The 21,862-nt window shown below is 34.0% G+C and overlaps 2 protein-coding genes and 2 long non-coding RNA genes across 14 annotated transcripts; 2 read left to right on the forward strand and 2 right to left on the reverse strand.

The window, feature by feature from the left end:
- The first annotated feature begins 725 nt into the window (after positions 1-725).
- On the forward strand, positions 726-11,474 carry LOC124424974 (glutamic acid-rich protein-like). Its single transcript, XM_046964671.1, has 3 exons — positions 726-1,322; positions 7,468-7,642; positions 7,786-11,474. The coding sequence occupies exons 1-3, from the start codon at positions 1,215-1,217 to the stop codon at positions 7,848-7,850; spliced, it is 348 nt and encodes a 115-aa protein (XP_046820627.1). The 5' UTR covers positions 726-1,214; the 3' UTR covers positions 7,851-11,474.
- LOC124424977 lies at positions 1,329-4,055 on the forward strand. The gene is made up of 2 exons (XR_006942397.1): positions 1,329-3,917; positions 3,992-4,055. It is a non-coding gene; the product is annotated as an uncharacterized LOC124424977 (long non-coding RNA).
- On the reverse strand, positions 2,196-5,731 carry LOC124424976. The gene is made up of 2 exons (XR_006942396.1): positions 5,183-5,731; positions 2,196-4,442 (listed from the first exon to the last, which is right to left on the reverse strand). It is a non-coding gene; the product is annotated as an uncharacterized LOC124424976 (long non-coding RNA).
- Positions 9,491-21,000, reverse strand: LOC124424965 (embryonic polarity protein dorsal-like). Of its 11 annotated transcripts, none has more exons than XM_046964653.1 (13): positions 20,382-20,984; positions 19,413-19,508; positions 19,113-19,339; positions 18,775-19,018; positions 18,546-18,689; positions 18,284-18,474; positions 18,076-18,214; positions 15,697-15,789; positions 14,531-14,560; positions 13,935-14,097; positions 13,630-13,865; positions 13,364-13,524; positions 9,491-13,274 (listed from the first exon to the last, which is right to left on the reverse strand). In XM_046964653.1, exons 2-13 carry the CDS (start codon positions 19,462-19,464, stop codon positions 13,122-13,124), a joined length of 1,833 nt encoding a protein of 610 aa, XP_046820609.1. In that variant the 5' UTR covers positions 19,465-19,508; positions 20,382-20,984; the 3' UTR covers positions 9,491-13,121. The 11 variants fall into 11 exon arrangements, with proteins under 11 accessions (XP_046820609.1, XP_046820608.1, XP_046820607.1 ...); XM_046964652.1 differs by having other exon boundaries at positions 13,606-13,865; positions 18,082-18,214; positions 20,382-20,982; XM_046964651.1 differs by having other exon boundaries at positions 13,606-13,865; positions 20,382-20,982.
- Positions 21,001-21,862: the final 862 nt, after the last annotated feature.

Below are 21,862 nucleotides of genomic sequence, written 5' to 3' on the forward strand. Positions count from 1 at the left end.
GATTAAAATGATATTTCTTCGATGAGAAAACAAACCTTAACAATTTTTAATTGTTATGATTTACAAATCTAGATAATTATAAACGATGAAAAATATTTTGGTTGCAACAATATTGGAACGCGTCTTTTCCAACCTCAAATTTTAAGATGGCAGGTGTGCGTCTGCGTAACTAGAAAGACATGCTATTCTCTCTGTCTCTCTCTCTCTCTCTCTCTCTACAAAATCATCTATCTATAGAATAATCGGGAGCGCGTTCTCTAAAGTGCATCGTCGCTTTCGCGTCGCTACGTGTTTATTAGTAAATTAGAAAAATATATCTTCCATTCTATCATTATGATTGTATCTGTTTTCTAAGATAGGTTGAGACACTTCCTTTTGAACAGGGCAATATTTATCGATTTTAACGAAAGACGGGGTGTCCAAAATCGCCGCGTACGGATCGCAGCGCCAGAGCTTATTTGAATCGAGTGACAAAGCCTCGAAGCAGACGTCCAATGTGGGGTACGAACTCTCGAACCCCTCGTCCTATGCGATATTTTATTTCTTGTATAGACAGTACGAAAGCGTTACTTGGAAAATAGTTTGCAGAAATCGTAAAATATTATGCCCTTTTATAAAGTTGCCAATAAGACGCAGTGATAGGATTCCGTGTAGTATAATGCTTTCGACCAATCAGGGATTTATCGAGTTTCAAAGCCGCGCCATCTTCATTTTTGAACAAAGCCAGGTTGGATGTACTAGAGCGAGCAGAGACCGGGTAGTAGTCCGCTTCGCGCTATTCGCGCCACCACGGTCCTCGGAACACGGTTCTCTCTAACTTCTGACTGGTTCGGCTCTGTCTCGCACCCGCCTCTTCCCCCTCTTTTTACCGCTCGCTATTACTCTTCTCTCTTTCTCTTTATCTCTTTCTCTCTCTTTCTTTTCCCTCTCTCTAACTCCGTTCCCCTCTCCATTCTTTCTCACTCGCTCTTCCCTCCCTCCAGGTTCGTGGTCTTCCCTTCCCCCGTCCCTGTTCTTCGCCTGACGACGCTGCTCTCTCGGGCATTTCGCCGGAAACCGACGCCGCGCGAGGACTGAGCGTTTCGTTTAACGCGTTACGTACCATCTATCTTTTTTTTTCTCTTGCCGTTCCGTAAGCGGACACGCAAGCAAGCAAGCAGAGGCATCTCGGGATTCGAAGTGAAGACGAATCACATATAGTACGATCTATCATCATGAGTACCAAGGAAAACAACGAGGTCGCTGTAGAGAAGGTGGCAGAAAACGACAAAGCTTCGGCGGACGCTAAGTGTGAGATCAAGGGAATCAAGAGGCCGGCCGAAGTAAGTGTCTTACGTTATTTTCCTCCTCTCTCGCTCTCTCTCTCTCTCTCACTCTCTCTCTCTCTCTCTCGTTTAATCTGTCCAAATGAGAGCACTCGTTTTTTTCTCTCTACGATCAATCTCGCGAAATCTTATAAAAGAGACTACGAACACCTGTGATGGTTCTTTAGATTTCTCTCGCGCGTCACCGCGACGATGCTTTTACGTCCGTCCGTCCAACCGTCCGACCGTACGTTCGTTCGTCCATCCATCCATCCATCCATCCATCCATCCATCCATCCATCTAGCTATCCAGTATCCATCCATCCATCCGTGCATGCTTGCATGCATTCATGCATCTAAATCCTATTCATCCATCCCATCCATTCTCATTCGCGTTCAAGAAACTATGAAAATGAGCAAGGGAACAGGCAAGCTAAAACACCTTCCTTGCTATCTTCTTTTTGCCTACGAATCCTTACGTGCATGCATATCGCGGATATAGTCGAGGGTCGTGCGCGCGTGCCGCCTTATTCTCCCGCTCCTGCGTCCGTTTCTCTCCCTCTCCACGTTCACAAGCTTTACGTGCGCGTACGCGAAGCGTAGCCTCTCACTCTGCTTATTCTATCTCTCTTCTCTTTCTCTCTCTCTCCCTCTCTCTTTCTCTCTCTCTCTCTCTCTCTCTCTCTCTCTCTCTCTCTCTCTCTCTCTCTCTCTCGTCGCCCGCCAAGCTTTCTTACGTTCCGTGATCTCGCGCGCCGTATCTTCGTTTATCGTTCTCTATATGCGCACACACACACACACACATACGCGCACGCGCCGCCCGCCTTCTCCCACACGCATACGCATGTATATATACACATACGTACTTAATATATGTATATTTATATTTTGTATTATTACATATATGTACATACGTATGTTGCGTGTATGTATATATTATGACTGTGTGCGCGAGCGAGCGCGCCCGCGCACCAGTTAAAAAGCATGTGTACGCGAAACGAAATGACGAGAAGACAGACACGATGATGGTGAATGATGACGATGACTATATGTCGACAATATCGGTAGCCTCTGGCGGCGGCGGCGATATAAGCGGTGGTGGCGGTAGCCGCTACGACGGTGGCGGTAGTGGCGCGCAACTGAAGATGCACAATGCCGGCCGGCATTTTTATCCCTATCTACTTTCTATGATAAAGTTCATTTTTTCATTACGATTTCATAATACGCGATTGAACTTTTCATCATCGTCGACAATTCTAATTAACAGAAAAACTTGCCTCCATGTTTTCCCTTTTAGAAAATTAATGCTAAAAACATGAATCGAGATAAGGGACGCCATTGTAATGTCGCGTGGCCGCCACGAGTACGCCACCGAGCTGATTACTTCTGTTTTCTCTCTCTCTCTCTCTCTCTCTATATATATATATATATGTATGTATGTATGTATGTATATATATATTTATCTATCCCTTCTTCCATTCTCGTAATACTCGATAAAAGTACATATTTTTTATATTTTATTCTTTTTTTCTTTCATCGTCCCACTATTTTAATCATAATTTTTAAGACATGTTATTCTACGTTTCGACGACGGTACTTATAGTGCCATGTGCTTCCCCCTCTTCCCCTTCTTTCCTTCCTCTTTATCTAGCCACATTCGTTGACGGATCTACGTTGCCCATCATCGACGCTTCGAAATAGAACGCGGTTTTTTCCTTATCTCGAATGTCTCATTCCTTTCTATGTGTAACTTTTCCTTTATTGACTACGCAATTTCCTCTAATATTCCCATTGCTTAAGATATAATATAAAAGTGTACACATTTTTTTTTCTTCCCATCTGACGACGACGATGACGACGACGACGACGCCACCTTCTCGAAGTCTCCCATTATGGCGCCCGAAACCAAGCCCGCGTTCGTTTCTCTGTCTTTCTCGCTTTCGTTCTCTATCCATTTGTCTTTTTTCTTCTTCCGTGCCACTCCCCTCCTACCTTAACGTAGCTTGGCTGTTCTCTCTTTCTATCATTCTCCCTCCGCCTACTGCTCGTCATTCTCACGTTCTTTCTCCCTCCCTCTCGCTGTCGTAATTGATCGATAATTCGTCGTAAGCGGGTTAATCGTGTCCGGCGAATAGGACCGATCGATAGGGCAACGCTTATATATCCCTTTGACCGACACGTTCCTTTGAAATTGTTAACAGTTTTAATTGTATAAATATCGCGCCAAGGGATTTCTCTGTACCTCTCTTCGTTTCTCTTTCATTCTTTCTTTTCTCTCTCAAACCTACACACACACATACTCTCAAGTCACGCAAAGAGCGAACGAATGAGAGAGATAGAGAGAATAGACTACGCACCGCGTCGCGCTCTAGCTTGCTTGTACACATCTCTTCGTAATATCTAACATTCGCCGCGTCCTTTTTCCCTCGCCAATGAAAACCCCACGCGCGCGCGACTAGCGGCAAAGCCGTGCATTATAATACCCCCGTGTGTTTCTCTTGTCTCCCTGTCTCTCTTTCGCGAAGTAACCGTGCCAGCAACTAGACGACGTCGACGAACAACGCTGAAGAAGAAGACGGCGACATCGTTATATGAACTTTCGAGAAAACATCGGTGTGATAATTTTTTTTTTTTTAGTCTTAAAAATCTCTTTCCTTATCTCTATCGGAGTTGAATGTTATTTTTAGAACAGTTAATTGATCGCAATACACTACTTTCGTCTTTCGTCTACTGAAGCTTTGGAAAATAACGTAAATCCTCCCCTTATTTCATTCAGGCGCGAAAATATACTTCGGAGTTTTCCTCTCTCTCTCTCTCTCTCCACCCCCCCTCTTTCCATCTTGTCTCTTTTTTCCCTTTCTTTCTCTTTTTCTTGTATACGTTCGTTGCGCCTTCCTCCAAATTGTTCATACTTGATTGTGAACTCTGGCGCGAGAGGGAGGTGAAGGTAGCGCTTAGCGTCGCGTCGGTGCGCCTGCTGCCGCCACCGCCACCGCCACCGCCACTGCCGTCGTGTACGTCACGTGGAAGCGGCACGCTCGCGCGCGAGGCCGATGCTTTGAGCCTACGCTTCTGAACCACCGCCGAACGCCGCGCCGACTCGCTTCGAGGTCGATTCCGTGCGTCTCGTATGATTTTCTGGGGGAAAAAAACAGAGAGAGAGAGAGAGAGAGAGAGAGAGAGAGAGAGAGAGAGAGAATGAGAGAGAGAGAAAGACGGAAGAATTTTTCTTCTTCGTTGAACTTATCGCGTATCTCTCTTCGGTACCATTCGTAATTCTATAATCGGGTTAATACGATCGTTATCAATTCTTCTAATTCTTTTCGAAATAACTTTTGCCTGTTCGATTGTCTCATCCGTTGATGTGTACAAAGTATCAATCTATTAATATTTATTTGAATAGTTATTATTTTTATGTTTTTTCTTTTAATTTTTTTTATATTGCTTTTGGATATAAGAATGATAAAAAAGTTAATTTTATCTTTGTAAATGTTTTTTTTTTCTGATCATTATATGTACAAATAGATTCATTATTATAATTATTATTATTCACGATCTGAAAATATAACAATATTGCCAACGATCGATATTACGCCTTATTGACTCTTTTAAAGACGCGCCAAATACGAAAGGTCGTTCTATGTAGGAGAGGGAGAGAGGGAGAGAGCAATGCGAAGTTGAAGATCTTTCTCGAAAAAATGTGAATATTCTTATATTATTCTTGTGGCGGGAAAAGAAAGAACGTCTCTCTCCCTCTCTTTCTCTTTTTCTCTCATTCTTTTTTCACGATAGGAAACGTTTGTGAATCGATGGTCAGTCGAGCCTAAAAATAAACTATCCGTTTTATGTGGTTATCATCGTAGCATTGAGAATCCTACCTTAAATTTCGATCGTACGCTTGCTGCTGCGACACAAATACAAATTATTCCATTACGTGGCTCATCGTAACTAGATATCACGATTAGTTTTGCTTGCTAAAGAATTGTTTACTTTAATGGATATTATGTCGAATGTATAATAATATATATATTCTTGAAACGTTCGAGTTATTCTTATTATATTTATACAATACCTTATAGCTGTCTCTCATTAATCTTTCACAATAGAGCATATATATATACTATATACAATATATATATATATATATATGAATATATATATACATAATACATTTATTGGTTCATTCGTTTCTCATATTTTCTCTGATATTATATATTTATTAATAACATCTTGCCTCTCCGACCTTGACCATAATTAATAAACGGTTCCTTTAGAAGATGGATGCAATTGAACGTAAAAAAAAAGATTACGTGACGAATCCACATTTGAACGAGTTTTCTTTGCATTTTTCGGTTCAGCCGTAATAACATGTACGTCTCGAATTAATTACGTAATGCTATTCATTCGTCGTTAGTTTCTCTTAAGAAATGTAGGAGAAAAACGATCAAAGAGTAGACCCGGTACGATAGATTATGCACGACTTGGGTTATCTGGCAAGACCTCGTGATTGTTTAGCGCTACCGATAGGTAATCGTGCGCGTTCGTCTTCGGATAACGGGAGCGTATCACATTGCGCGAAAGCACGACTGTTTTGCGCGCGCGCGTTGTTAGTCGCGTCCGTCGTCGTCGTCATTGCCGCTAGCGACGTTTTATGGAAACTCGCTCGAAGTTAACGAGACTACCTATGTACATACGTATACTCATTCTTTACGAATCTGTATACATAATCTGCTCACTTTCGAAGAAACATGACCGTATCATTACGAGCAATTAAAGACAATGGAATTCTTTTCTCTTTTTTTTTCTTTTTTTTTTTTTCCATTTTTCCATGAAAATATTCGTTGTACTATTCGATTGATTTCTTTACTTGTTACTTTTTTTCAATTTTTTTTTTTAGAGAATAAAGAATATTTTTATTTAATTAAAATCATATGTAAATTGTATAAACATTTCTCGTATAGAATTAATAAATGTTTCTCTTGTAATGATTCGTCATCGATTCGAGTTGAATGTTCTTCCACAAAATATTTATCTGCGTGATTTAAAACCGCAACTTTCCGTTTTGATTTGAGTAAAGACAAGGTGCTGTTAGAATGAGATAGCCGGTCGGCAATAGGCACGCTACATTCTCGTGGGCTTTTTCCCCTCTTATACTTCGGCGAAACTTCTTCACGCAATCCGAACACGGCGGTGATGGTTCTCTTAACATATAAACTGCGAGTGCGTCGCTTCGTTTTCATCAGCCAATCGTCGCTCTCCGTTATCACGGTGTTCGACGTTACAAACTTTTTCATTGGTCTACGCGTCTCTTCCATCTGTTCCCTCTTTCTGACTATTACCGATACATGAGCGTGCGCGGATACGCTGTTAGTAAATTCAGGGACGTTCAAGAGCGTAACAAACAAGGTGCCTTCATTCACCCTGATGGGTCTCATCTTTTTAATTCATCATTTATGCCAGATATTTCTTTCTATAAATTTGAAATTTGTCGGTTGAGACATTCTCGATTCGTGTTTTTGATAAGCAATGTATATTAAAAATTAATTTTATATTTCTAATAACTTTGAAAAAAAATTCTTTTTTTTTTTTATTGTAAGTAGAACGACTCTTATGTAAGTTATAAAATTTTATTTAGATTTTCCAAAATTTATGCAAAATGCAAATCTTATACATTTTTCTTGTCCTACTTATATTATCTTCACTTGTCAAATGTAATCGGAAGTCGTTAAGTATTTTTTTTAATTTAGTGACTAATAACGATAAACTCGTTTCTTTTTAATTGTATTTTTTTTTCTTTATCCTTTTGTTTATTAGTTTGAATTTTTATATACTTTATAATTAACACAATTCCATTTATAACACGATGAATATGATGAAGACTGTATATTTTCTAATAAAATTTCTCATAACTTCTTTTTATTGCTTACAAATGGAGATTTTTAATAAAATCGGCATGATTGTTGAACATGTACTTTTTCCCGCCATATTTTATGTTATCGATTGCATTGACGTAGTCTACGCAAATAGAGCCAATAAAAATTAGTAAATTTCTATTCTTTTCTTTCTCTCTCTCTCTCTCTCTCATTCATATGTGTATATATATATATATATATATATATAATTATAAATATTGTATTTTGATTATTCATATAATTAATTACAGGAGAAAAACGATGAAGCAAAGAAGCAAAAAAAAGAGGAAAATGGAGATGGAGAAGTAGAAGAGGAGGAAATTGAGGAGGAGGTTGAAGAAGAGGAAGAAGTAGACGGAGATGGTGAAGAAGATGATGAAGAGGACGATATACCGGAAGGCGAAGAAGATTTAGAAGAAGGAGAAGGTTAGTGAGAGATAAAAATAACAATTTAATCCAATATGCATTCATACATATATATATTATATATGCGCTCACTCGCGTGTGTATATTATATGATCTGAAAATTATTAGGAATCGGTAATTAACATTAAAATATTTTTATACAGAAGAGGAAGAGGATGAAGCGGAAGGTGAAGGTGAAGAGGTGGAAGATGAAGAGGAGGACGCATAATGAAAAGAGGGAGAACAATATGTAAGTAAAACGGGAGGAAGGCACGTGGCATCATCGTCGATCTTCGGCAGTCTTCTCAGCAAACACTTACTCTCATATTGAGTGGTTGGTAGCAATGTTGATATCGATCGTGCCCAAATCCATATCGTTGGATCATCCTCCTGAGCTACGAAATAAAAATTACCACCTCACCGGAGTTGTGTCGGGCTGACGCATTATATTAATGCAGTCGCGTTTTTCTACTGTCTTGGCTCTTCGCAATTCTGGTATCTTCTAGCCGTAACCAAATACTGTTAGGTCGTTCGCACGAAAATTGTACATTTGTCCTGAGGACGGCATTAAAACCGAATAATAAATCCGATATACATACACATAATATATACGTATATATTAGTGTTTATGTATTTATATATGTATATATATGTATATATATATATACATATATATATATATATGGATGTATGTATGTCTCCTCTTAGGCCCCTTAATATACCAACAAAATCTGGTATATTCAATGGCTACTGCTTGTCCTCGAGATGAATATACCGCTTTAATATGAACCACCTACTAAACTGGTATTTGCCGTCATCTGGCTTTCTGCGAGGGACAGTTTTTTTATCGAAAACTTATTTAAGAATATATAAGAAAAGTAAAAAAAACTATTGTATTTAAATAGTGTAAAATGGACATTTGTGGGCGTTGATTTTTTTTTACATTTGAAATCAAATTTAAGTTTATAGTTCGACGAATGTCTCTCACCTAGTGCGTGTGATTGAGTTTTTCTTTTCAACCGATACGTGTAATAGCAGTGTCTTCGCAGGAGCGCGAGGCTCGCAGAGAAAAAAATTAAGTGGTGCATGAGAACGCGTACATAAAAGACAAACGAAACAGAACGAAATTAAATGAAACATAACTTAAAGGTAAAAACAAATTAAAACAAAGAAAAATCAACAATGATACAAATCGTACGGACATCTCTCGACATTCGGACGCATATACTAGACAAATTCGTAAATAAACTATAATAATAATAATAATAATAAAAAATGAAAACAAAAATATAAAACCCCACCGCTTCGTGCTCCTGTTTAATAATGAGACAGGCATATTAAGGTTATGTAAATGCAATGTTCGCGCCAGGTAGTATGGATGAGTAATGTGTGACTTAAACATTGCATAATAATTATACATAGTATGTATAAAGTTATGAAGTAAGAAAACATTTTATTATTAACGATAATATTATCTAACGTAATGTAACGTAACGTAATGCGGGGAGGTTGTTACTCTTTAGACTTGGGCATAGCGAGTAGGGAGAGCATTTATATATCCGATCGCCGAAGCTCACAAAGGCTGCTCTGCTGCTGATGCTACTGCTACTGCGCTCCATCGTTGTTCCATTTCTGTTGGATGTAATCTATTCTATTCTATTCTTATGGAAACACGTAAAAAAATGAAAGAAAAAGAAAAAAAAAAAGAAAAAAATCAATTCTATATTTATATTATTTCTTCTCACAGTTAATTTTGAAATAGAGGGAATATAACGTGTAGTAGGCAAATCTATGAAATCTTAAAAGGTATTTTATTATTGCTAAGACGACGTATATTCGATAGCATAGAAGATCCGATAACTCTCCCTATTCCAGTGTTCTCTCTCTCTCTCTCTCTCTCTCTCTCTCTCTCTCTCTCTCTTTCTCTCTATCTCTTTCTTTCTCTCTCTCTCTCATTTGAACGTATTCAATTGTATTTTTGTGTACTGTGGTTTTACTTCGATTTCATTGTCGTGGGCTACTCATAGCAGTGATTTTCGTTGACTGTCGCAGAGAACAAGTGATGGGGTATTCCTAGTGATTCCTTTTCATTCATTACGATCGGTATCTTAACGGTGACACATTATTAATATGTAGCCGCAAAAAAAAAGATCTGTCAAACGCCGCTTTAATACAGGGATCATTCTTTATACTTGATAAAGATGATTCACTTAGTTACACCGACAGTCAAAAAGCGACGACGATGCTCTTATACATTTAGTATTAAGAGTTAGTGGATCAGTTGCAAACAAAGATACGTCTATGCTGTCACTTATTTTTTTTGGAGACTGTTAAACAAGAAGAAGAAGAAGAAGAAGAAAATGAAGAAGAAGGGTGAAGAGACATTGCGGTTACGATACCATTGTACCATAGCTGCATAATAATTAAATAAAGATAACGATAATTTGAATGCGAGACGATGTCCCACGTTTTAATGTACAAATATTTTCGAATGAGGTAGTTAAATAAAAACACAGTTAGATCGGATAAATCAATTCGTTCTCGTGAAGTAGCAATGGGTTTTAATATCTGAATAAAAAAAAAAATAATAAAAATAAGGGAATAATAATAATAATAATAATAATAATAATAATAATAATAATAATAATAAATAATAATAATAATAATAAAGAAAAAATTATAAAAAGAATGATCGCGGTTTTATAGACTGCCGTGTCTCATATGACCGTGAAAGAAAAAGAATTGGCTGTATGAAACCTAAGGAGATGGACTGGACCGTGTCTTTCGTGCTTATATTCTTGTGCACGATTGTAAGTGCGATCGTGTGTATTATGTGTGTGCGTGCGTGCGTGTTATATCCTAGACCTATGAAAGATCAATGAGAAAAAAACAGGAAAAGAAGAATAAAAAAGGTGTGAAATGAGGCACGAACGCACTCAAAGGAGCACACGATATGTAAAAGATCGCCTGGCTGATTCTTTATTATTAATATACGGGCCATACCATTTCTGGCAGTTTCTCTCTGTTAACAAAACACAACTACAGTTTTATACACAAAACTGCTACTGTAATGTACACGTGCTTGCTTCAAGATAGTACCTTGTCTCTAATTGTTGACAAAGAACTATCTTAAAGTATGGAATGCCTGAGAAAAGAGAAAACTGAGTACTTTAGCATTCATAGTATACTATACGTACACTATAAGTATAGGTCTATTTAATTTTATTAATATAATGAAATGTCAAGCCCCGTTTGCAACACGATCAGAAAAAAAGGAAAAAAAGAAAAAAGAAAAAAAAAAAGACTTGCGTTATGTACTACATGAAGCTAGAGAATATAAACGATACATTTTGTTCTCTGCTCGAGTATACAACGCAATTCAGAAAATTAAACTTTACTGGTGCTAACGGGTCTTAAAATCAATCAGGCTGAACATGCCCAGATAACCGTTACATCCCTACGTTTGTTAGGTAAGCATGAAGATGATAAACAAAAAAAGAAAAAAAGAAAAAAAAGCAAGAAAATAAAAATAAAAAACAAACACAGAATTTTGAAATAAAATCTGGTAACGATACACATCTTTAAGATTTAAACGTAAACGAAGTCTTAGGCTAAGAATTTGGTTTGTGTGTTCATAAATCTTGTTCAAACTACTTTTGTACAGGATACCATCGCATCATCTCTCTTCCCCCCTTTCTATCTCTCTCTCTCTCCTCTCTCTCTTTCTCTCTCTCTCTCTCTCTCTCTCTCTCGACGTAACAGTAACCGACACCACAGACTACATTTTCTGCCCATTCCATCAGATTTGAAACTTTCATTGTATTTTTAAGTAAATACATTTTGAAAAACATTACAGATGTACCTTTTTATTCTTCACTAATGTGTGAAGGAGAATATCTCTTCCCATTTAGATTAAAAAATATTTACATGATGTTATTTTTCTATCGGTATATTTATGAAAAATAAAAAAAAATTATAAATCGATCATTATTGGACATTACTTCTTACTTCCATATCATTATTTGAAATCCATATCACACGTAGAATATAATATTCATCGCGTATAATATTTTTAAAATTATATAGTATGTAAGTATAATTTTTTATACACATTTTTAAATATAAAACGTTTTAAAGAACGTTCATTGTCCTCGTCTACTTGTGTAAACTGCACTATATTATGATGATAGTGTTAATAAGTTTGCTTCTGAGACTGAACAATGTAATGAAATGAGGTACAATTCAATACACTGCAATAATTATTGATAGTTAATTATTAAAAAATAAGACGTCTTTCAGATTATGTGATACTTATAATTCGTACGTACAAGTATACAAAAATGGTAAATAATTGTATATATAATCCAAATTTATATATATATATATAATCTTCATTTCTTTTTCCATATACACGATAATATAATAAAACATTATTGAGATACATTACACCATGTATAACATGAAAGATATAATTTATTCTAAGTTAATATAGCAACAACAGCAGAGTATAAATTTCTTTTTATAATGATTTTTATAAAATTATTAAACATTGCAATTTATTTCGACGAAAAAAATTAACTAAACCTTTTTTAATTTACATTATTAATATAATTATTTAAATTATACAAAAATAAAAAACAAATTGAAAATGTGTAATGTATGCATATGTTTACGTATCAAAAAAACATAATACGTATATTTATAAAAATATTTTTCTATATGTAACAAATTTTTGTTTTCTATATATGAAAAGATTGTAATTGTGTTATTGACAAATGATAATCATATGTTAACTGATAGATTATACTTCTTGGAACTGTTACAAGTTGTTTTCACGCTTAATGTAATTGCATAATTAAACATCGCATACATTTCTGCATGTACTATTATGTTGAGCATGTCTATTCGTTTTTTTCTTTTATTTTTTTTTAATAAAATATTTATTTTCTGCAATCAATCGTTGTATAACATGTGTATGTAACTTATCTTTAATGTAACTATGATTTTCTTTTCTTAAATTTATCTTTTCTTTAGTAATACAAATTTCTATATATTCATAACAATTTTTATTCCAGTTATAAAGAACATTAATTAAAAAAAATATGTATCTGTACAAATTCTTACTTTCATTGTAATTTCATCACAGCTGTAGATTTTTTTTTAATTACTAAAATAATTTTTACACATACACACGCACATACACACACACTCATATTACGCATGATATCGAGCATATATTGAAAATTAAAAAATTGCTAAAAATTATTTTTTTATCATAGTTGAATTCACAATTAATAAACTTTACATTATTATGTTAGTATATTAAAATCAGTGTAATAATCAGTAAATAAGAAAGACTTGGAATATCTACAATATTATTGCATAATACCATGATTTTAATTATAAAAAGATAATATTTATATACACATAATACAACTTCATACCATGCAGAAATATCATCAAATTTTTACAAGTAGATTTCCAACAAATGCGGAACTGTTTAATTGTCATGGCTCCTAGTAGGTTTATATATATCATTTAAACTACATAATTCTTGAATTGTATTTTTTGTTAAGTTAGTGTAACTATCGGTCATGGTGTTGTTATCTCCAACACAGTTTGCTTCCAAATTTGCATTTTCGCTTGTTCCATCCTATATTATAGAAAATAATTTTTGTTTAACATTTAATTTTTACTAGATGAATATTGTAAAGTAATATTTATTTATACGTATATATATACCTTTGTATATTCTGATATAGATAGTCCACTTAATAAATTTGTGGACAAAGTATTATCAAAAACTGAGAATTCTGCTAAATCTGCTGAATTTAAACTCAGATCAAAATACTGCTGGCTATCGATGCTTAAACCAGTAGTCATATCTATTTTTTCTAGGTTATCTATAGAATGCAATATATAAAATGAAGTTTTTAGTTTATATAAAAAAAGTATAAACAGCATGCATATATAAGTAATTTTACCATTATTATATATAGGTTGCAAACCAGTATTTTGTTGTTCTGAAGTGATTTTGTTTAGCGCTATCAACTGTTCTGCATCTTGCAAATTATTTTCTTGTAAAAACGAACATTGTTGTGGTACATGTATTCCAACTGAGGGTTGCTGTGTTACATTAGAGGTTGATGGTTGATATTGAGGTGACAGGTGTGGTTGCATTACAGGTGAAGTATATGGATTATATTCCATAGGTGATGGAGTTCTACCTGGTGATACTTGAGGTCTGTAAAATAAATCCATTGTCATCAATTTGATATTATGAAGAATAAAAATATTGTATTAAAGTGTAAACCTTAGTGTTTGCATATTAGATTGAGGTTGAGATGATGTGCCCATAGAATGTAACGAAAAAGATCCTTTAGTTGTAACAATACCTCCAAATGGTGGTACTGCTTCCATTGGTTCTGGTTTTATAATATTGAAGTACTGCATAGGTTGATAAGTCGCTGCAGCATCTATAATATGATCTAATTAATATGCTATCATATATTATAAAATAATAAAATATAAAACAAACTGGCAATGCATTATCACAAAAAAATATGTGGCAATTTTGTGCAAATAAAGATTAAGTAAAAGATCAAGCACTATACAAAGCATAATACACAGCGGAGTAATTTTATTATCAGAAGTAACAAGCAATGTAGATTAATGTGCTTATTCACAAAATAACTCTTAATAATAAACAAATTTAATGAAGTATGCATAAATGATGAAATAAATGAGTATCAGATAATGAAAATCTTTCAATGAAAAATCTGGTTACGTGTTTCTATCTCTACATTGCGCACTATTTTACTAATCCATACAAGAAGGACGACAAATATACATTTACACTAAACACAATTAGTTATAACTCAAAACACTGAAGTAACGAGATATTCGTACCTGTATTTCCTATACATAAGTGTATTTGATCTGAAATATATTCAACAGGTTCATGGAATAAATATATACAACATTTAATTTATGCCACTAACTATAAGTGATCATACATCTGTATAGGTATATTATGCACTTTATACACATTATCTATATTATTCTTTTACTTAATCGCTTTTTAGAGAAGCATTCTATAAAAATTGCACCATACAAATATTGCACGTTGTTTGATTTTAAGACTATATAGTAAAATTACTATAATGAAGTCATATAAAATTTTTAAAAGCATCATTTTGTAAGAGCAAAGCATTTCTTCAGAAATAAGTATTTATTGTCACAAATCATGTTAAAAATCAATGTCACAAATATAACTATATTTTTTATATTATCATAGAAATGCAATGATCTAAGCATTCTATATAATTTTGTGTTTGTTTGCAAATACAAAAATACAATACACTTTTTTCAAAGTGCACAAAGTCACTGCTTCTTACATTGCAAAGTACAAGTACAAAGGCTTATATAAAATACATTTTTAAAAAAGTATAAAATGAAAGATTATTAATACATAAAAATATGTATGTATTTAATCTTTAATTCCTTTTCACTATGAAAGTCGTTAGCAAGCAATTGTATAGTGGTTTTATTTAAGTAGATTTATCACCCATTGTATTGGAATTAAATGCAACTATAATGATATTCTTTCAAAGTGAAAAGGGAACAGAATTGTTAGTATATAATAAGATATACAATCACTGAATTGTTTAATATCTAAAAACATAAGTCTGCTTGCGAAAACTGCAGTGGTTCACAATTTTTGTTAATTTTTCTGTTTCTTTTAACAATTAACAGATGTATAAAATAGATCGAGCAAATAGCATAAAAAATAGGCTTCTTTGGCTCTTTGATCATAGAATTTGTTTTTCTATACATACATTTGTGTGTGCACACGTACATAGAAACATTCAATATTTTTTTACGTGAAAAATTAAGTAGTAAATAATACATTATAGTAAAAGGAAAAAAGACAAAGTTTTACATAAACATATAACATTGTGTTGTTCTATAGATATTTGGACATGTTTAAATGATAGTGAATGAAATCAATGATGTTATTCAATCCATCCCCAGACAAGCTCTAAAATTGTAATAGATTTTAGAAAAATACTCACTATTTTCAGCTTCTGCCTGTATATGTTTCAAGACTATCGCTTTTGGGCTGTTATTAAATTTTTGTCTCTTTCGCCTGAACGAATCACGATCATCTAGAAAGTTTTGTATATTAATGATCGATTATTCTAATAAGAAAATGTAGCTTTTTCTACAAAGGCCCCATATGTTTTGTTGTCCTATAAATTGTTCATTAAAATTTTTTCTATTAACAAACGAAATATCCTATAAAATCTATAAATACTCATATTATATAATAAAGTTTATAAAATCTCAAATAGGCAATAAAATAATTATGACATTAAATTACATAAGCAAGAAAAAAATTCCAATAGTGTACTAAACATAACAAGTTATAAATATTAAGATAATAATAATCTGACAAATTTAATATTTTCAACAGGACTATAAAACTTGACTAGACATGGTTTTTACTTTCTTTCATAACAAACAACAAGTTTCATTGGTAGCATTTACGATTTATGCCATTACCAAACAACGTCTGAAATCGTCGTTATAAGTAAAACGACTTTTTTTATTTATAAAAATTGCAATATGCAAGTATTTAAACCGCATAAACAAATGCCCACATAAAATTAGTAATATGCAGGTTCAAAAACAGTTTTCAATCTAATTGTTTCCAAAAATTTCTGCTTGATTATAAAGTTATATTATAGCATGAAAATATGTCATTGAAAGTAGAAATATTTCGTAAAAGTATTTCATGCTACAAAATGCGATACTATCGCAATAATACAATACAATTTTTGCTACGTTTTGAATATTTTTAATGCGATTATAGCATAAGGAGGAAGGTATATAACACTTTCAATGGCAGTATATTTAGAAAAAAAGAAGAATAAAAAAGAAAAAGAAACAAAATAGACAATATTTTTCTATTGAACATTAAGATCCTTTTCCTTCTGTTAATATTTTTCCTCCCTCCACAGGACTATAATAAAAAGACATTTCATCGAATTCAGACGCTGTTGCATGTGGTGCCATAGTAGTATAAAGAGCATAGTGCTCGGCTTCAGTCAAGTCAGCCCCATAAGGTGGTGTTTCATCACCTTCTAGTGTAAGAGATTTAACACTAGTTATACTTGCAATACTATGTCTAGACATTTGTGTTGCAGAATTATCTTGAGTACTTTTTAACAAAAATGAAGTACTCTCGCTTGCATTAAACAAACGATTATTATTGCTTGTGGGTATACTGGAAGTGATATCTTTATCCTTTTTCATTTTCTTCGCAAATAGCTTCGAAAAGAGACTTTGTTTTGATTGTTTGGGTAAGGTACCAGGAAGAGATGGTAAATTCTTATTTGGAGCTTCAGGGGAAGATTCGATTATTGGTTGAGAGGATATAGGCCGTGGTAAAACAGGCATTGAAGACATTTTACGTATACGTTTAGGTGGTAGGGGAGGTAATCTTTCTTCAAATTCTTGTGTTACATCTCTTTTTGCTGCTATTGGTGAAGAAGACACTGACACACACACATCCTGTTTTGGAGTTGATACATCTTCGTATTTTCTTTCATCAGGTATATCAAGTAATTCTATTGGATTTTTCATAGCCATTTGAAGACTCGTATAGGTTTGATTATCACAAACATCAACGTCTATAGATCTTTCAACTAAATTTTGATCAAGAGCAGCTTGTAACAGTTTTGTATGTGTATCTGCGTAAATTTGATCTAACTCTTCCACTTGCGATATCAAATCATTTAATGATTTATTACCATCTTCCATTTCGCTTTTAATCTCAGCTGTATTTTCTTTTTCTTTGAAAGAAGCTTGACTCTTTTGTACCCACTTTCCTACTTCGGAATAATCAAACCAATCAGACTTATGTTTAGAGTTACTCATGTTTTTATTTAAATATTTTATATCGTTTGTTAATTCTAACTTTGCTTGAGAAATAATTTCTGATTGGTTATCAACTGTTTCTCTATAATCGTTTGATAATGTATTATTTTCTCTACTGGTATCATTACCAGTAATATATTTATTGACTTTTATATTTCCTTTCATCATGTTATTACACTCTACTGATATTTCGTTATTTTCATAATCAATAGTATTTTTGATAAAACTCTCAACATTCTTTACATTGTTCTGATCAATATTAGTATTTCCATTGCAAGAATTTGTAGTATTTTTAATATTATATAAGTCATTTAGAGCACGCAGTACAGAAATTTTATTATTTGATTTTTTTATATCAAAATCATTATTATTATATTCATCGATATTATAAGGCACCTTTGGTACTACATTGGGAAACATAGTAGCCTCCGTTGTTAAAATTTTACCGAATGTACTATAATCTGCTTTTTTTCGAGCAAATGCTTTCCGCAAAGACCAGAAAGCAGGCATACCTGTACCTAATGGTAACATCTCAAATGGTAATGGATCACTTGTCACACCGTCTGATGGCCTCTTCAATTGGATATAAACTTGTACTGGTTGTTCTATTTCTTGTGTACAGTAACTAGGCGTCCGAAAAGCGATTGCTGTCTAATTATAATAAATTATTTAGTAATAGAAAAAAATATAAATTATAATTAGGAAAGCAATGTTTTGTACCTGCTTATGTACTTGAGATGGTTGAAAATCTCCAAATCCTTCCCATGTAACGTGTCCATCTTTTTCTTCAAAAAATCTAATTTGAATATCTTCTTTTGCCACTTTTTCACATAAAAGAATCATCCCCATACCACCAGCAACAGGAGCATTACAATGACTTAACTTGTTGATCACAAGATCAGACATTGCCTCTATAATGACATATATGTAAGACAAAAAAATTGTGTTTGTAATGAGAATTATTAAAAAAGATAAAAATTACTTTTATCAAAAATAGGATCTGATACTACAGGTGTTAATGGATGAGTGAATTTTCCTTTTTGTGATCCTTCTAAAAAAACTTGGAAACACAGTCTTACTGCATTGAGATCAATGCTGGTAGGCTGTTTTTTGTGTTCGAAACCAGCTATAATAATGAAAATAATAACATAAATAATAATGCTAGTATTTAAAGCAATTAAGATGTGAACTTTGTTTCTTAAAACACTTACTTCTAAAAGGATCGACACGAATTTCTTCCCTAATTTTAAGTGCCTCTTCTATGTCTTTTTTTTTGACACACTGAATACCTAAATTAGCAAAGGTAACTGTCATATTTTCAGATGAAATTTCAAGTGTACAGACTCCTCGTTTACATATTTCTTTTCCAACAAGGTTATGAGGGTGAGGTCTGTATGGTAAATCTTTTGTTACACAAGATACTACTACCACAGCTCGACCTTTATAGCCTACTATCTGCAGGAAATATTTTTATGTTTTACCTTAAACAATGTACTATATGAATTGAATAAAACATAGTAGAATATTTGTTCTTGTTATTTATACTTACTCTTATAGTAGGAAAAGTTTTGTTTTCTGGTGAACTGTTTGCTCCAGGTATACTACCTGCAGATCTACCTTCGCATTCATAACGAAAACGCAAAGCTTTGCTTGCAGGTTGTTCTACTATTTCCACATAGGGCTGAGCCAACCGCGCTCCACCCATTTCGACCATTTCTTGATCCACCTGCCCGTTAGATTCCACAAAACCAGGGTCGGTGGTTTGGATGACTTCGACTTCAAAGGAAAATGAATTGAAGTATATTACATAATCCACAGCTAAAACGATACAAGAACAATGAATACTCACTGACATCACTTATGTTTAAGTTTTCATCGCTTATATCATGGAATTGTTCCATAATACCTCTTAAACTTTCGTTCTAGTATTTTGAATTACAGCCATCTAACGTATAAGGAACAAACGAAAGATAAACAAACTTTATTATTTAAAATCATATTTCATGCAGTTAATAATAAATCTATAAACAAAACTTAAGTTTCTCACGTAATAATAAATAAAAGAGAATTGCGAATAATGAAAAGAAATTCGTTAATTCTCGGTTCAGTGATCTTTCGTCGTATCGATTAAAAATAATATAACAGAAAATACGATAGTACAAACCAGAATCTTTACGGCGATAAAGAAGTATGCAAGGAACAACACTTTTTTTTTAATCACATAGAAATTATCATTAAAAACAACGTTAACACTTCGTGTTTTGTTTTGACATAAACTTAACAACTTTCAGTTAGAAGATAAAACTATAACACTATTAAACATATCCCCGCGAATTCTAAGATTTCGTATTTAATTAACAACAAGTAAAAGGATCGAAGAAACAATAGATCAATTGGTTGGATCTGAGTTGGTGGTTGTACCCGAAGAGAAACGAATGAAAACGACCGTGGGACGTATTAACACGAAGGAGAAATGGCGCGCGAGACTGAATTTCCAGCTGTTCCCTGTGAGAGAAATCATCGACAGCTGTTTTTCTTGGGAATATTACACTGTCGCTACGTACGTAGGATGAAACGCGGTGTACAAGTGTCCCATAGGAAAGCGAATGAACTGAGGAGTAGGAAAAGAGAGAGAGAGAGAGAGAGAGAGAGAAAGAGAGAGAGAGAAAGAGAGAGAGAGAAAGAGAAAGAGTGGACGAAGAAGTAAGAAGGAGGTTTGGTCTCTACGCTGATCCAATCATTATTTTGGGAAGGCCTAGGACCGTACGGGCAGTGTGGCTATAATTAAACTATCGTAGGACAATATGAGGAGACTTGCCTGCAGTACAATCTTCTACATGGTAAACGGCACTTTCGACAGACCCTCTTTCTTTCTCTCTCGCACGCGCGCGAAAGAGAGAGAGAAAGAGAGAGAGAGAAAGTGTATGAGAGAGAGAGAGAGAGAGAGAGAGAAAGATCGAGCAAATACGGTTTCGTTCGTAAAATTTTTCCCTCTTTTCGGATTAATGTTATATCTTTCTCTCTGTCTCTGTTTGTCTTTCTTTCTTTCTCCCTTTATCTGTGTCTCTCTCTCTTGTCTTTCTCTCCTCTTCCGTAAGGATTTTCCAAAGAATGAAGAACTCTTTCTTAAGTTCTGACGCACTTAAACACTATGAAAACGTGCAATACAAATTAAGACACTGTCGTAATTGAGGTCGTGATTTGTCTCCCACCTCTATTTTTTTTTTAATTCCAATTATTGGTCTTTATACAACCGCTTATCGTATTAATTATTTTTAATTATCAATTAAAATGGTCGACCGCACAAATAAATTAAGAAATCTTTTATAGAAACAGGATTTAATGAAACACGTTTGTAGCATTGTACGGTTTGTGGTACGACTGCTTGTGCTGGTTTTCAACTACAATGACGAGGAGGAAGAACTCTTATTGTACCGTAGAAGAGGGGATCGCTCAAGTTTGATGAGGAGGAGAAAGAGGAGAAGGGTTGTGAGAAGAGCAGAACGCGTCATCGTCGCGCCTTTCCGCGCCGATTCCCTTCGAGCGTGATCGGAGATATTCGGCGAATCTTTACGAACACGTACGATCAATCGTCGATTTTATCCGATCGTATTTACTATTTAGTTTCAATTTTTCCTTCTTTTCTTCCTATAATCGAAATCTACGATCGATCGAGAACCACTTGTTCTGGCTCGCTCATATAACCGTCCGAATTCTTAGAAAAGAATCGCGTTAAAGACTTTCTACGAATTGTATTAATCTGCATATGTTACGACTCGTATATAACCTCGTTTTTCAGATATATACGTTCTTAAATATCAGAACGTACGATTGATAAACTAATTTTTGATTAGTTTCTTTTACATCTATTCTTAAAAGAATATATCTTTGATCTTCGTTACGAGCTCGAAAAGTTTTCACACTTGAAACTTTGGAACTAATAAACGTTAGAAAATTAATTTACCATAGTCATTCACACATATGCATCATGTTTTAGCTGTGAATATACCGGTTATTAGATATATTTATGAATAATTATATAACATATCAACGTGTCTTAAATTCGTTAACATTTTTTTAATCTTTGGTATCGTGGGTTCTTTCTGTCTGTTCTATTATCTCTCTTATTTGGAAATTGCTTCGGCCTTGATTCTTTATCAAGGTCACGAAGTCAAATGCGAAGTTTCGATGTACGTGCATAACCTTCGTTTTGTGGAATGATCGTGATTATGATCGCTCTTTACTTGGCTTAACATATTTATATTACTTCATTTCTCTCTCTCTCTCTCTCTCTCTCTC

The sequence above is a fragment of the Vespa crabro genome, chromosome 6, assembly GCF_910589235.1.
Source record: "Vespa crabro chromosome 6, iyVesCrab1.2, whole genome shotgun sequence".
NCBI classification, from domain to species: domain Eukaryota; kingdom Metazoa; phylum Arthropoda; class Insecta; order Hymenoptera; family Vespidae; genus Vespa; species Vespa crabro.